A 16576-nucleotide genomic window follows, 5' to 3' on the forward strand; every position below is an offset into this window, starting at 1 on the left:
GTGGTAAGTCACATGCCTCTACCACTCTCGATAACTCCTAGCATAAACCCCCTGTAATCAATGTCAAAGTACAACCCGTGCTATAAGTGGAAATAGACTCGTAGAACCAGAGGGATTTTGACTCACATTTGCACAGGAACGCACACGGCTGGAGATCGCTATTCCCCCACACTCATGGAGAAAAACATGGCTAGTGCTCCTCGGACTCGTGATACGGCAGGAGCGTCGTAAAAGCATGTGACGTCATCACCGCAGCAAACAGTAAGAACAAAGTGGAACTTATCGGCAGAAATTAACACTGCACTTATAGCGATGCGATTGAAATATAAGGAGACTTTCGGACAAGACTTCTTCTCCAGATGTTTGCCATCCACCTCTCCGGGCTCAAAGCACGCAAACACCGCTTTTCCATGTTTGCGACAAAACAATTTGAAAAAATGAAAAAAGAGCTGAGAAAAGTAATAAAAGTTGTCTAAAGAACATTTGCAGGTTCCACAAGTATGAAACAGTGCCCTCGGATGAAAGTGTGGCTTTCAGCCTCCCAGGGTCCCACAGTACAGAGGCTCATCGAGCCCCTTCACGAAACACACTGCTTCGTTACATACGTTCTTCTCCAGTCGACTTTGACAACATTAGATCAGACGTTAATGAGTTATTTGAGAAATTAACAAAGAAAAAAAAACTCTTCCTCGTCCACAAAACAGTGGGAAACATTAGATACAGTGAGGCAACCAGAAATTTTACTGTGAAGTTAACGGCAAAAGTGTTTGATCTACTTATGACGGATCGACTATATCAAATCCCCAAACCTCTAATGGGTAGATCCCTCTCAGACACCGCCATCTCCAGGACTCCACAGCCAGCACATGGCTCTAAGCGTCCCTTTTCTGCTGAAGTCCTCTATGTCCTCATACAAGACGCAGTAGAAAAGTTTTTACAAAAACTTTTACACTGGGTGGAGAACGAAGACGTAGATCAAATGATTGAGGACAAGGTCTCTGTCACTGTGGAAGACATCCAGAACATTATTAAAAGAACAAGGACCCCAACAAAGGAAAGCACAGATTCAGATGGCAGTGGAAGAGAATCTGTTTCATTACCTGTAACACCAAAATCTGGGAGCATGACCCCAGAAAAATGCTCTGTGGTACCTGATCAGACACCTCAGACACCAAAATCTGGGAGCATGACCCCAGAAAAATGCTCTGCCAGCGTTTCAGGCGTTCTCAAGGATTCCTCTGACCTGTCAGAGATGCGTTCTGTATCAGTGTCATCTTCTAATGCTGAGAAAATTTGCAATGACCTCACCATTATCCTCATGATGAGACTCATCAAAAAATCAAAATGTGAGACTCAAAACTTTTTTGCCAGGACCACATCTACTACAAAAGAACTACACGTGGTCATCAACCGTGTGAATGACCTGATGCGGCCTGAACTCATCAGCACAGAGTCCGCCACAAGTCTGACAAATAACAGGAAAAAGTTAATCAAGAAAATAGCCAAATGCCTCATCAAGGAGTTTGGCTCCCCAGACAATGTGTTAAAGGCTGCGATGGCAAATGATGCGTCTTTTGATGAGGCTCTGATAAAACATCTAAAAATCCGCCTCGGAGTCATCCCCAGTCCTCCCAAAAAGTCCAAAATTTCCAGGTTTTTTTCAGCGGTGGGAAAAGCTCTGCGAAAACCCTTTAGGTGGTTCACTAAAGCCAGAGAGGATTAAAATGACATCCTGGCTTCCCCCGCTGCCCTGCTTCTTTTAACATCTTGAAGCAGAATTTTAGCATCTAATCCAAATTTTAACAACTGTAGTTCACACCATCTCGTCTCCTTTTTGATTTCCACCCCCCCCCCAACCGGTCGCAGCGGATGGCCGCCCCTTCTGAGCCCGGTTCCATTGGAAGTTTCTTCCTGTTAAAGGGAGTTTTTCTTCCCCACAGTCGCCTAGTGCTTGCTCAGAGGGGGATCATTTGATTGTTGGGGGTTCTCTGTAGTACTGTAGGGTTTTGACCTTACAGTACAAACAGGGAGGAGACTTTGTGATTTGGCGCTTGATATTTAAAATATCTAATTTGGCATGAAATAAAAAAATCTAAATTAAAAATATATTCCAACTTTGTTTGTGTTTTTCTTCTGCTGTCAAATATGTAGAAAGTGTTGCACGTGTGATTTTAGTCATTTTGCATCAATATGTAGCCAACATGTGTGTGTTTGTGATCATGCTGCATCTATTTTTGTCTGATTTGTGTCTTATTTTAGTCAATTTAGATCTATTTTGTGGCCCAAATGTGTGGATCCTTTTTGACATTGCTATGTTTTGTCTTAATGCTTCACTTTGGTTGTTGGTGTTTGTGCTCATTTTGATTCTAGATGTAGACCTGCCATCTGAAAATTAGCACATCGCCCACTTGGACCATTTTTTCTTTAGTCCAGGGGTTTAACACATTTTCTATTTCAAAAAGGGCAAATACCTCGGTTACTTTATACTGACCAAATAAATGATGATGATGACATATACAGACAACGATGTGAGCTCTATGTGCAGGCAAATACAGTTTAACACTAATTCTGCTTTTGTTCACTTCCAGTTTAAGTGATTTTGTTTATGTTTGTTTGTTGCATACTATTATATACTGGCCCCTTGTGGTCACGATAGCTAGAGGGGGTAGTGCCAGTCAGATGTTTGTAGCTGTGGGTGTTTGGACTTTTAAAGCACTTTTAAGAAAGTTAATGTTCACTTTTAGAGAACGACTGGACGACAGTGAGTGGTTCCAGTTACTCATGCAGTCTGAGGAAGGTGAAGTGTTTGTGTATTTATTGATTTCTTTTAAGTCACTGTGTATTTCATGTACATTATAAGTTTATAAGTCCTGTCAGCCCTGTGCTATGACAAGTAGTCACACACTCAGCTGCTCTTAATCTGGGTTTATCTGAGTTTGCTGAAATGTGCTGGTTTTTGAGTCATACATCAGGAGTGACCTGCCGCTCAGAGCTGAGAAACATTTCCAGACATGCTACAAATAAGTTGGGATATGTTTTAAGTAATGTGATCCATGTTACGCAAGTGCTTCACAAGGGCAACAGAGTGAAACACACAGGTCTTTTAAACCTCAGGGTAAACACAGACAATAAAATGTGATGTATAAAAACCAACACAATGCAGGAGAAGAAAGAACTCACTATAGTGAAAGACAGTCCACAGAAAACAGCTGTATGGAAGCAGGTTAGGTTACTAAGATTTTGGGTGATTTGCTACCTGTGTGTTTCAGGTAGTCAACGTAAATGGAAGTTCCACCAACTCTTATTTTTCTCTGTATCATGAACTGTGTGAATACTTTCTGTAGACTGGATCCAGGAACAACCTCACCCTTAACAAGAAAAACAACTTCTGATGACACAGCAGTTTCACATACCTGAGTAACAGCCTGAGGTGCACTTATCTCATTGTTTTGGATAACTAGGCAAAAATACTCAAGTGGCATTGTTTTAAGACATTTTGTTAAAAATCTTTGTTATATGTTAAAACATCTGGTATTTAAAAAATCAGCCATGCAAGACTTTAGTAGTTTTATTCAGGGTTTAAGAACCTGATTCTTGACTCTTTATTCTGACTCCCACCAGTTTTATGCGAGTCATTCTAAAAAATAGTTTACTGCTATACATAAAATAAAGAAAAGGGTTAAAAATCAATAGAAATGTTGATCACATTTATTTTATAATAAGATGAAATGTTGCATTTATCAGACTAACACAGAGGACTTCAGAGCTGCTCTTCAAATTATTACCAAATGGACAAATACATGTTTATCTGTCTGTCTGGTGCATGTTGGACTCGTTCTTATCTGTACACAAGTACAGATACTTAAGCAGAAGTCAAACCACGGATTGGGCTCCACACTGAGTCCCTGTGTGCAGTCTGAAACTCAAATGATCTTTCAGATGTTTTACATATGAGATATTAAAAACTTACGCTGGATCCAGGCAAAGTTTCCCTGAACAGAGGTTGTGTTTGTGCTCTTTCCTGCCTCCCTGCACACACTGTTGCTGTCCTGATGTGTTTGTGCTGACTTTGTTTGTGTGCATGAGGTTAAATGGCCCAAAGCTGCTGCAGACCTCGTTCTGAAGACTCATGTTTTCCTATTTCACTGCATTTCTGTTGAGTATCTTCATCACTGTATAGCTGCACGTCTGGCTGTGTAAGACACACTTAGAGTAGAGACTATCTGTGTGTTACACAAAGCATTTCTCGAATCTTAATTTGATATTCGTTGTGTGTGTGTGTCCTCTTCCTCACTTGTGCTCAAACAAAGGCTCACTCACACACAGTAGAACAGCAGCCTGAAAAGCTGGTTTTAACCACTGGTTTGGCATTATACCAGTACCTAATTAAGATCCAGTTCATGCATTTGAAGAAAGACACAAATGCTGGTGCTCAAAAAGCACAGTAACAACAACCTGTTGGTGTAAAGTGGGAACAAGTGAGTTCAGTGGCTGTAGGAGGGTCTAACACAAGAACTTCTCGCATGCAGTCCACAGACGTGAGCCAATTTCCTGCAAATTGCCCAAACCTTTGCTACATCATGCAGTTGTTGGCTGGTTTTCAAAATGCGCTAATGAACCAACACATCACGTTCACCAGCGATACAGTGTCTGCTGTTAACTGCCAGTTCCAACATATGCTGCTACATACTTGTACTATTCTGACATTTTTATCAAAGTACAAAATACCAATCCATTCATAATTCATTTATTAAACTTTTTGAACACAAAACATACAAAGTAATTCAGGATCACAGCCAAACTGTCATTAAAAATGGAATTAAAAGTATTGAGCGGTTTCATATTGCAGCCTGTTGTTAAGACAGGGACATTAACCTGTTACAAGATATGTGGATGTATTATTGACTGTGAGGGATAGACTTCATTGCCATGAGTAACACAGTAATATCAAAGATATGTGAGACAGATTTTGTTTTTGGTGGGACATCTCATCTGAGCTCTCTCACTTTTTGATGTAGTTGAGCTTCATCAGCACCAGTGAACTCATACACCTGAAAGAGGAGGACATTGAGTTAAAAATGGCATTTAAAAAATGACATAATTTTCCATTTATCCTCAATGAATTGTAAAATAGGACACAATCGGCTTATCACTAACAACCCAAACCTTGACTTAAATGTGATTTAACTCAGTTTCTTTAATCCTGAGACCATATATCCTTTATATATTTATAAATGCACCATGGGGAGCCTAGGGCGAAACAGCATTTAAGTACACTGTGTACTGTGTATACTACTGTATTGACAATAAAGCTCTGCCTTTAGAGGTTTTCTGTGCAAGATTAAGAGGGAATCCTTAGGGCAACATTGATCTTATATGTGCCAGTTGAAAATAATACTGAGATTATAATAGTCATTGCACAAGGCTCATTGTTTCCAGGCTCAAATTTACTACATGCTAAACATCTCCATCCAGCACTTTACCTTACCTTCTGGTTATTCTTGTAAAAGTGAAATGCAGGCATGCGGGTGACATTATAGAATGACTTCACATCCTGAAAGACAACGCAACGATATCAGATGAGCTGACCGGGTCATCAACACTGATCGCCACTGACTACGGCCGCTTCAGACCACCTTGGGCAGCTGTAGATGTGGCGAGAGGCCAAAACATGTGCAAATAAATACATTAAAAATATTGTGAAAAACACAGGCTTCTGCAGCTTTTATGCATATTAATTATAAGTTACCCAAGAGCCTGTCTACATCAGACAAAGCCTCTCCTTCAGACTTCAGTGTTGCCAGTTGTGCAGAGTGAAAGCTTGTTGCATTACAGTCTGTGTTGTTTAATCCGCACCAAAGCAGTTGCTGACAGATGGTCACATGAGTCAGCTAGGAGTTCTTCCAAGAGAAAAATAAATGTTTAACTAAGCTAGAAACCTATGCTGGCTAATGACTTTTATTTTCATGCAATGACATGAAAACAGAAATAAAATAAATCCACACAAGTGAAGCTAAAGTGGGTTCAGCAGCAGATGAAGTAATCCTACTGCTTCTCCAGGCTTCCAAGTCAAACATGGGCTTACCCTGCCATCAGTCGCGTCCACCTTCAGGAAAATCACGTTTGTGTTGACAGGCTCCTGTGACATCTCCTGCAGGAGGGAAGATCACTGAGTCGACACGAGAGCACGCACACTACATCTGCTGCGACATCACAAGAGTTTTCATCCTTGTGAATAGGCTCTCTTATTTAATTGTCACATTGCTGCAGTTGCATGGGGATCACAATGAAGCTCTGCATAATGTCAAATGGGGGGGCTAGAGCATCAGTACTATAGGTTACTCTGACTAAAGTTATTGTAATGTGTGAGGGACAGAATGAAACTTGAGATTCTCGTGAATTTTGGACATGCAAAAGCTCATGAGGCAATAAGCTAAAACAATAAATAAATATGGTGATTTTAGATTTAACATCACATACAACAAAAATTGGGGCCATCATTTGGCAGGGGCCACACCACTCGGCTGTGAAGTCCACCACCACCAGCTTGTCTCCAGCTTCATTCAGAATTTTCTGGAACTCATCCTACAGAGAGAAATAGAAAAGACATGATTTTTTGGATGGGTAAGTGGTAGAGACTGAAACATGCTCAAATGAACTGCAACAGAGCTAACAGCAGCAGCCTCTTCTGACTCTGAGGGCTTGTTCATACTTGTTGCTGGTGCTACTGTTGACGGTGCAGCTGCAGCCACGACAGTTCACATGTCGGTTCATTTGACACGTTTTGCTGCATCTATTTCTAATTTCTTTCTCTCTCTCACCTTTTCAGCTCCATCCTACAAGTTTTGTTTGTCCACTTGTATCAGCCACTTCTTCCACGCTAAATTCTGTTCTGCAAGCTGCGTGAGCGCGCAGGGAAGGCAGGGAAAGCCCCGATTGCATTAGGAGTTTTGATTGTGCAATCCAGTGTTAGTGATGAAAATTAATGAATGGGCAGTTGCCGGTGCTTTGTGGGGCGGGATGCCAGGTTACTAATCCAGCCCTGCTAACCGAGGGATTCCCTGCTCAGGATGGCCTTTGATGGCTGCATGTAAGAGTCACTGATCTGGTGATGCTGTGATCCGCTGACCTTTGTAAAGTTTATTTCCGTACAAATGCAATACAATCAGTTACAACGAGGTTCGGGAAGACTGCCTGCCTTTCCTGGAAATTTACGTAAACAACGCGTACACTTATGGCCGCGTGTGGAGCACAGGTGTTGTGTGAAGAACCGATTGTCTCCCAAAATGTGATTTCTAATGTTTCGATGGGGCGAGGGTTTATGTGTAACGTATTGACTTATATTGATGAATAGACTTGTGAACAGGTTATTAAAGTGCTATATGTAAAATCAGTTTTTCGTGTATATTTCCTTTTGGCCAATTAAAAACTTCTTTATATAACTATTGGTATATTTGTTGCGATTTCTGCTGCCCTCTTGTCCAGATCTTTCTTTAAAAAGACATTTTTAATATCAGTGAGAACTTTTAACTGGATAAATAAAGGATGCCACTTCACCAGAGACGGATTGCGGCTTCTAACGCGTGACTGGAAGGTTGTTTGTAGCTCAAGATGAATTTATATCATTCATGGATATCTTTGACATATATTTCACATTTTGCAGGCCAACAAGTCATTTACAGCAGTTTAAATACGGATAATCCCTTTTTGGTAGACGATCACGTTTTGGCACACCTGCGCGCGGCTGCTCCGACACAAAACAGTGGAGCGTAAAAACATCCATTCACTTATTAGGAATGCGCCTCTCACCATATAAAGGAGAGAGGCACAGAAAACAGCAAAAAAGACAAACTTACCAGATATTTCACTTCGTGAACCATGATACCAGCTGATGAACGTGCCTCGGACAGAACAAAGTGCCAGCAGACGCCCCACGCGTTTAAACACTAAAGTTACCCGTCAGTAGTCCCGGTCAAAGCGGAAGTCTCTGTATTTATTTTACACAATAAGAGTGTTTAATGAGCTAAAGCGCAAATGTATTGGTACTTAGAGTATATAGAGCGTTCTACTTAGCTGAGCACTCCAAGCGCTTTCTACAGGCTTCGTTCAGCCGGTCACACACATTTTCATACACCTATTAGGGAGTTTCATAGAAGCAGAGTGTAGGAACATAGACTCTCCTGGAGATTAAATGGATGAAAGGGATTGTGTAACCATGGAGCTAAACTTCACCGAAGCCTTGACAAAAGGCTAAAATTGGTAGCAGATGTTAAGTGTTAGTGCGCAACTTGAATCCCGTCGACCAGGCAGGCCCTTAAAAGCAGCACATATAATTATTACATTCACCTCAGATTTACAGCTATCCGCAGTCTCAAAGATGAAGCCCACCACACATCATGTTGATTCAATCGAAATTAAAATGTTTTATTATTCGCTCCCTGTGCATACAAAGAACTTTGATCATGTCACTGTGAACAGGGCATTAATACAGCAGAACAGATCTGCACTGCACACACAGATACTCGCTGAAATGACAGGATAAGAACCCTGAGTCTGGAATTATCATCTCTTCTTTTATTTATTGGTGGTCGTGTTGTTAAGTAAGTCACCAAAACGTACAACTTAAGCAAACTGATGCTGATGTTGTCAGATGTCAAGTTGTCAACATGACAAAAGACACAACTATCAATCACAGGCAAAACTCTGTGATTACAAAACTACTCAAAGAGCTGAAATGTTAATGTGAAATTATTTTGTTCTATGTTTATTGCTTCATTAATTGATAGATTGTGTAATAATGGCAGTTATTAGTAATGCTGGCTCTCTTGCATTGAACTCTTCAGACTGCGACGACGGCCTTGCCGGTGTTTTCTCCCTGCAGCATCCCCATAAAAGCAGCCGGCATGTTATCAAAGCCTTTTGTGACGTGCTCCCGACACTGCAGTTTGCCCTGTGCACACACATACACAGATCACAAATACAATACATCAAAACAGAAACACAGGTAACTGATGTTTACATCTTTACTTAAAGGAAAGGCTCACACTAACCTCTTTCACCCACGCTAACAGTCTCTTGAGGGTCTCAGGGTGCTTGTGCTCCCACCTACTTTGCAAAAATCCCTCCATCTTCAGCTCCTTAAAGATCATGGTGAAGTAGGGATACGGACCTAAAACACAGGTCGTTCAAGAGAAAAATTTAACCCATCTTTCACTCACAGAAACTACAGTTCATGTCTACAATAACCATCTGTGTGCCTCCACAGCACTTGTGGATCTTTAGCAGTGCAGCTTCTCCCTCTAGTGGAAACAACACATGAATACAGAAGAAGTTGTTGGTGGTGTATTAAATGCATTTTGTGTTCTTCGCAGTGATATTTGTGGGCCTTTGGGGTCCAGGCCCCCTCCAGAAAGGTCACTGTTCCCCTTCAGTCTAATACCATCTACATACCTTTACACCTGTAATTCAAATGAATTCATACAGTTTGGTAATGAAAGCTTTGAACACCCCAGTTGTCCAGTAAGAATCAAGCTAAATGTTGACTGGGAACTGTAAGTGTGCCAGAGACCGTTTAAAAAAGGGGTTTATTTTATATGTTTCTGTCATAGATTTGTGTGTATTTAATTTATTTGCTGAAATTGATTAAAATTATTTTAATGAGATTTTTTTTAAATTGTCTAAAATATGTGATTATAAAATATTGTTATATAATATTTTATAATTATATACAATAAATATAATTATAATTTTTTAAAGGCTGTGTAAATGAGCTATCTTTCTGTAAAGTTTGTTTGAGGTACAGTGTAACGGTCACATGACCAGAATTTAGCTGAAGGCAGAACCGTTGCATTGTGGGTCAGAACTAGCATGGACACAGAGGAAGGACATCCAAAAATTTAATCTGATTCTTGGACATTACCATGAGCGACTTTAAAAATGTCTGAGAGGGGGGCAGAGAGAAAACTTCCAAGGACATCAGTGATGTGTGGACATTGCTGTTGGACATCTGTCGTTCCAAGTACACTGACCCCACCTGAGCAGCTGATGGAGAGACCTGACTCACAAAGTGTGAGTAAAACTTCATCTATAAAACACCTTTAAGAAAATTATAACAATATGCTTCATCATAAAAATGCCATTTAAACCAGAGTCTGGGAGAAACTGTTGCAAAAGCTTCGGCTTTTTTAGTTTGAACCCTAAACGATGCACAGACAGCACGCCCTCATCCATTATTTATTCATTCAAGAGTTAAATTTAACATGAGCATCCAAAGTAAAGGCTGAGTAGGCTGTAACAAAGTTCCTGAAGGGGACCAAGAGCTTCCATTACCTCAGGCATAAATCTATCAAGGACACAAACAAGGACTTCTGTTTTCTCTTCATTAGGTTGGAGGAAATTGTCTACCATCCAAGAACTTTTGCTATATCTGTAACTCAGAAATATCTTGGAGCTTAGAGAAGATATACAGCTGACTGTCATCTGCATAGCATAACACCCTAAAAGTGTTGAAAACGTGTTAAAGAGGGAGCAGAGATGATATAAACAATAAAGGCCGTATGTCACACCATAGACCCGAGAGGTGGAAGAGGACATGAACTTCAAAGAAGCCACAAAAATACATCTTTTAGAAAGACATGACAAGAACCACTCTGAAGCAGATCCAGATACAGCCAGCCTGTCAAGCATGATGACGATGGTATGGTACAGTATGAAAGACAGAGGTGTCAGGTGCAGCATCAAAAAACGGAATAATAATAACCTCCAACACTATGCATCAAAACTTCATTGCAGATTTTAAAAATAGCTGTTTTAGTGGAAAAAGCTCTACGGAAGAAGAGCTGTAAGCTGTAATCTTAGGATTCGTCTGTAAATCCTTAGAAGACTGTGTTTATACCAGACTGGTGCCTCATGGGGTTTAAAGTAAGTTTCAATCAGTTGTCTCCTGTGAATCCGTCTGTAAGTTTATTAATTAAATCTGATTGGTATTTGCAATATGCAAAGTATTATTATTTTTCTGTCTGTGCACTAACCCTGGTTGTTCCCTAGCAGGAACAAAACTCTCTGGAGTTTTTAAAATAAAAAGTAAGTTATAGCAGTAACAAACCTGTCTGGGGTTCACTGTCATTGTAGGTGGAGATGCTTCCACACACAGCTATTCTTCCAAATTTCTTCATTTGCTGCAGGACGACATCTGATGAAGGGCCTCCCACCTAAAACAAAGCAGCAGGGTCTTACACACATTGTAACGTGCTGTGAGGAATGCAGTGTGAATGCAAGAGAAGAGCACAGCAGTGATTAAATATTACATGCAAGCTAGAAACTGCACCACCACTGCTCACGTTCTCAAAGAAGCAATCGTATCCTTCAGGTGAAGCCTTCCTCAGAGCCTCCTCCAGGGAACCCACAGTTTTGTAGTTGAAGACCTCATCAAATCCCAGCTCTTTGAGGTAAGCCACTTTGGCATCAGAGCCTGCCGAGCCCACCACCTTACAGCCCTTGATCTTGGCGATCTGTCCCACCACGGAGCCCACCGCTCCAGCTGCAGCGTTCACCAGCAGGGTCTCACCCTCCTTTAGACCCAACACGTCTTCTATCCCATAAACAGCCGTCAGTCTGCAGAGAGACAGAAACAGTGAATCCAGCTGTTGCCTCTTTGATTGCCATATTAATTATATCCACAAAAATCACTGCTTACAAACTCTGCTTCAGCTCATTAGCAAAACAGCTGAAGTTAGTTTTATTGTAAGAATATAAGTGACTATTTTCTGCTCATTACTGTTGTCTATTAGCACGTTTAGCTGACCTCTTAAACACCTTACAAACACCTATAAATAAAATCTTACATCACTGATATGAATGTCTCAGATGGTTTAGTTTACATTTAAGATTCAGCTGATAAAACTTCACATCGATCTATCTGCTGGAAAAGTCAGAACATCCTGCCACGATTTAACATCCAATAGAAAGTGACTATGATCCATGCAGGTTACTTAAATCTGTCTTACCCGGGCATCCCGATGGCACCCAGAGCCAGAGACAGGGACACATCTTTAGGCCACTCAGACAGGATGGGAGTGAGGCCGGTCCCATCACTGAGTGTGTGGGTTCTCCACCCACTGTCACTCACAACGTGGCTTCCCACAGGAAACGCTGGATTTTTACTCTGGATCACTCTAAAGGAAAACAACAACACAATATTAAAACAAAATAGTCTGTGCTGTCACTGGGATAACTCAACACTGCGTCCTGTGTCAGTAAACGTACACATCACAGCACATCATGTAAGTTTTCTGTGTGCAGGTGTGTTTGTGTTTCTTACTTGGCCACCTGACCTCCGATCATCACATCTCCCTCCTTCATGTGGGTTTTGCTGAACGACCTGTTGAGACCAGCGGTGTGTTACAATATGTATTTCTATCAGGAGCATTAAAACAGTTCAGTAATGAGTGATGCTGCTCTCTGATCACCTCATGTACGGGTCGACACTGAGAAACACAGCTTCCAACAGCACCTCTGCAAACAAAACTAAACTCATTTAAAGTGCTCGATGCTTAATGTTTGACAAAAACTGAAGAAGGTGCTCTCCTGTAGAGAGAAAGAAGAAAGACGTACCTCCATCTTTGGGCTCAGGGAGCTCCTCCACCTTCAGCCCAAAGTCGCTTTTCTTTGGGAAGCCGTCAAAGTGCTGAGTCATTACCCATGACTTAGCTTTCACCATGATTCTTCTTTTTTATGGCCGCTGTAAAGAAATATTGCCCGTCACTGTTATCAACAGACATGAAAGTGCTGAGTCATCCAGCGCTGTGCAAAATAGAGCTGAATAAAACCTGAAGTGTGACGTTCACTCTGTGACGTTTAGCTGTGGTGAGCATCAAACAGCACAAATCATTTTAATTTTTCATGACATCATCGGTTAACTATAAAGTGTAACAATGACAGCGTAGGCTGCCCTTAGGCTCAGTTTCCAAGCTGTGATTAAAAGAACAATTCCAACGAAATGCAGAAATCCTCATCGTGCTCAAACACACACACATTTACATATTTACACACAAGTGATTAGAGTGATCAGAGTAAAAGTATTACTATAAAAGTACTGGTCTACATACAAGTATTCACATAGAATCAAGTTCAGTGATTCTGTTTTTCAGACTTTATGAGAATATCAGTGAACCTCTAAACACATTGAAACACAATACTGTCATGGTCTGGGTGGGTGCCAGTGTTTCTCCCTTCGAGTCGGCATCTCCACCCCTGGGAGGAGCCACTGTGTTCTGCTTATTGCTCGCACCTGTGGGTAACTAAGCCAAGGACTCATAAGGCTGGATTGTCGGCTAACCCTAGTTAGTGCAGGCCACTGCTGTGATTTTGTACACGACTTGCAAACTATCTTGTCTCATTCTGTATCTCTCTTTCATAGCCACGCACCAAGTTGCCAGACACGAATCTCCGCTGTAGAACACCCATCTGGACCTCCTGACAGTCTCACGGGTTTCTCGCCCCATGCACCTGCCTGCCTCCCTGCCTCAACGCCAGGGATTTCAGATTTCGGACCACTCACCCAGACCACTCACCCCTCCACGCCACTACTGACCACCCACGGCAAGTAAGCAGTGCAAAGGAAAATTCAGAACAAACAACTTGCCCAAACCATACCTGAATGTCTGTACTCTAATTTCAGTGACTCTGACCCTTTCCCCGGACCCAGCCAACCAGTTTGACTCTCCCTTCAGCCCAATCCTCGGAACAGCAGTTTTCACTGACGAGCGACCAGATTGTTTACTTAGCTCAGGCTGCATAAACCCCTTAGGTTTAGGCGTTGCTTCTAGTACTTGTTAAACTCACGTTTCAGTTTTCTGACTGTGTGCACTTGCTGAGAAAATAAACGTTGTCACTGAAACTTTCTATGTGCTGCTCTGCGCCCAGCATTTGAGTCCTTTCTCTTTTGAGGCGACCTCGCCCGTGACAAATACAATCTAACTGTTCATACACAACTACCACTGTAGTGGAGTATCTCATATTTTATGGTCAGTAGCAAGATAACACTTTATGCAAAGGCTTTAAAGGGGTAACATCGACCCCCTGCTGATGTTTGCTGCTCAGCCTCAGAGTTACCTCCTCCAGTAAAATCACACTTGATGCAGTTCAGAAACAAACAGCTCTCTCTCCTCTGTGTGACTTACCGCTCGCCTTTCTTCACAGAGAAATGCTGGAAGCTGTGGAGTGGGTGGAAGTGAGGAGAGGCAGGAATGTGAACAGTTATGAGGAGAAAGGGCGGGACACAAGCTTTTATTGCTGGATATGATTGGCTGAAAATATTGCACACTATCTAACAGCACCTGGCCAACAAAGATAAAGACATGTGCTTTAATATGCTGTACAGTTTGTTACCCAGCCGGGTAACAAAGGCGAAACATTTGTTGATTTACTTTGGATAATAACACTTTGAACTTTGAAAAATGTCTATCTTTGATTTTTGAGATTAAATACTTCAGTTAGAAAAAGGCAAGCTTGTAATCAAACCTCAAGATATTTCATGTAAAGTTTTAATATCTGTAGATAAAAGTTTTCTAAATGTAAATTTGTTTTGTTACCCATGTTGAAAATGTGAAACCCATGTTAGCGTGGCCTTATTTTGCATCTCTTAATGCCTGCAAAGAGATGATGGTGTCCTAATGAAGCTTTGCATGACTTCCATTTTTTATACTGTCATCATATAAAGAAAATACACCCTCGTTCAGGTTTCATGCATTAGCACATAATAAAAAATCATTAGATTGTTATAAGGTCATTACTTACATACAGACTTGAATAAGCAACAACACATATCAAGCCATTCATTAACAACAACTATAATAAAAGACTAAGTACATCCTTTCTGCTTCCGTAGGAATAATAAGAGTAAGCAGCAGCCATGTGCTGCTAATCAAATGTACTGTTTGATATAACACATGAATGCACACATAGCCCAGATAAGTGTACTACTAAGGAAGTGCAGCACAGCCAGGCTTTCTTTGCCTTATCAGGCTCAAAGGGGGCGCTGAATGTGCCATATGACATTTCTACCACACAAAATGATCCCCGTGAGTGACACCGACTGTGACATTATTACATAATAATGACAAAATAGTGATTAAAAATGTATAAAGAACATAAAAAATTACAAATAAAATGTAAAACTATACCAAGTAAAACAAGACACCAATGCTTTAGAAAATAATTAGAGTGAATTTACATGTAAATCTTAATTAAGTTTTATCAAACACACATCTGTGGCAATTTTGATATGAATCTCTTGATTTGTGAACATTTTAGTTATATCAGCTTTACTTTTGAATTACTGTTCTTATATTGAACCTGCAACCTAAAGGGAACCTGTAGAATCAGAGTAAAAGTATATAGCTATAATTTAACAGGTGACATCAGGATCATGTATTCATGAACACCACAAATAAACATTTAATAAATATTTAGCTTCAGTTTTTTTGCACAGCATTGGATGACTCACCACTTTCATATCTGTTACTATGAGGTTGATAACAGTGAAAGGCAACATTTATTTACAGCTGTCATAAAAACGAATCATCATGACTCAAGGAAAGTCGTGGGTCATGACTCAGCACTTTGACAACTTCCCAAAGAAAAGCAACTTTGGGCTGAAGGTGGAGGAGCTCCCTGAGCCCAAAGATGGAGGTAAGATGAGTTTGTATTTTCTCTTTAATTAAGGCTTTAATAGGAATGCACTCTCTTCAGTTTTTGTCGAAAACGAAACCCAGAGCACTTCAAATGTTTTTATTTTTGCAGACGTGCTGCTGGAAGCAGTATTCAGTGTCGACCCATACATGAGTTGAGAAGAGAAAACTTATACTGAATTATTGCATAATAATTAACACTCCTGATAAAACTACATTGAAACATATAAAAAAATCATCTATAACATACTGCTGGTCTCAACAGGCCGTTCAGTCAAATCTACATGAAGGAAATAGATTTGATGATTGGAAGTCAAGTCAACAACACACCAACACACACAAACACTTTTTATTTGTTGTCATGTGAGTGTGTTGTGTACTGAAACATGGCATGGTTTTCATCTGCTGTTAATTAGAAAGCATTTGCTTCATTTTACAGTAAAAAACAAAACGGCGTAGAGGTATGAAAGAGGAACTCTGTCATGCTGATTTAAATTATGATGACTTTGCTATTACTGTTATAAAGCCTCGAGCTGATCATTAGCCAAATCAGGCCCTGCCAAATACTCGAGTGAAGTGAGATCACCTTTCATGTGCTGAAACCTGAAGTGCCTTCACGCTGATAACACAGAGAGTCTTTGAGTTGTCCCTGTGCACATTTTTCACTACCAGTTTCCTTCTCATCCTCATTGCGCGTTTATTCTACAGATGTCAATAAAGCCGCAGTGAGCAAGAATAAACAGAGTAAGACTTTCCTTGGCTCAACATCTCAAACAGTTCAGCAAATATCAGGAAAAACAAAGTTTCTATGCAGTTTCTATCTGGTAGCCATAGCCTGGATGGGGTTTTCCTGTACTTTTCAGGGAGCCTAAAAAAACAATAAGAAT

General features: G+C 40.7%; 2 protein-coding genes across 2 annotated transcripts; both read right to left on the minus strand.

Moving 5' to 3' along the window:
* Positions 1–4737: 4737 nt before the first annotated feature.
* On the minus strand, positions 4738–7957 carry LOC102197163 (thioredoxin-like). The gene is made up of 5 exons (XM_005750467.1): positions 7857–7957; positions 6481–6585; positions 6086–6151; positions 5489–5554; positions 4738–5051 (listed from the first exon to the last, which is right to left on the minus strand). Exons 1-5 carry the CDS (start codon positions 7878–7880, stop codon positions 4989–4991), a joined length of 324 nt encoding a protein of 107 aa, XP_005750524.1. The 5' UTR covers positions 7881–7957; the 3' UTR covers positions 4738–4988.
* Positions 7958–8399: 442 nt separating this feature from the next.
* On the minus strand, positions 8400–14217 carry LOC102196882 (prostaglandin reductase 1-like). Its single transcript, XM_005750466.1, has 9 exons — positions 14181–14217; positions 12613–12739; positions 12468–12513; positions 12320–12379; positions 12006–12173; positions 11340–11613; positions 11105–11210; positions 9051–9169; positions 8400–8950 (listed from the first exon to the last, which is right to left on the minus strand). The coding sequence occupies exons 2-9, from the start codon at positions 12716–12718 to the stop codon at positions 8840–8842; spliced, it is 990 nt and encodes a 329-aa protein (XP_005750523.1). The 5' UTR covers positions 12719–12739; positions 14181–14217; the 3' UTR covers positions 8400–8839.
* Between the last annotated feature and the right edge of the window lie 2359 nt (positions 14218–16576).

The sequence above is a fragment of the Pundamilia nyererei genome, unplaced genomic scaffold, assembly GCF_000239375.1.
Source record: "Pundamilia nyererei isolate P.nyererei 1_Seehausen unplaced genomic scaffold, PunNye1.0 scaffold00275, whole genome shotgun sequence".
In the NCBI taxonomy this organism is placed as follows: Eukaryota; Metazoa; Chordata; class Actinopteri; order Cichliformes; family Cichlidae; genus Pundamilia; species Pundamilia nyererei.

What these genes read in the sequence shown, in the direction of transcription:
- LOC102197163 (XM_005750467.1), bottom strand. Translation starts at nt 7,880, where the DNA reads ATGGTTCACGAAGTGAAATATCTG. An exon ending in TGATGGCCCCAATTTTTGTT is followed by an intron (nt 6,152 to 6,480) that starts GTATGTGATGTT and finishes TCCCTCCTGCAG; the next exon opens with GAGATGTCACAGGAGCCTGT. An exon ending in TGGACGCGACTGATGGCAGG is followed by an intron (nt 5,555 to 6,085) that starts GTAAGCCCATGT and finishes GTTGTCTTTCAG; the next exon opens with GATGTGAAGTCATTCTATAA.
- LOC102196882 (XM_005750466.1), bottom strand. Translation starts at nt 12,718, where the DNA reads ATGGTGAAAGCTAAGTCATGGGTAATGACTCAGCACTTTGACGGCTTC. An exon ending in ACGATTGCTTCTTTGAGAAC is followed by an intron (nt 11,211 to 11,339) that starts GTGAGCAGTGGT and finishes GCTTTGTTTTAG; the next exon opens with GTGGGAGGCCCTTCATCAGA. An exon ending in TGTTAGCGTGGGTGAAAGAG is followed by an intron (nt 8,951 to 9,050) that starts GTTAGTGTGAGC and finishes GTGTGTGCACAG; the next exon opens with GGCAAACTGCAGTGTCGGGA.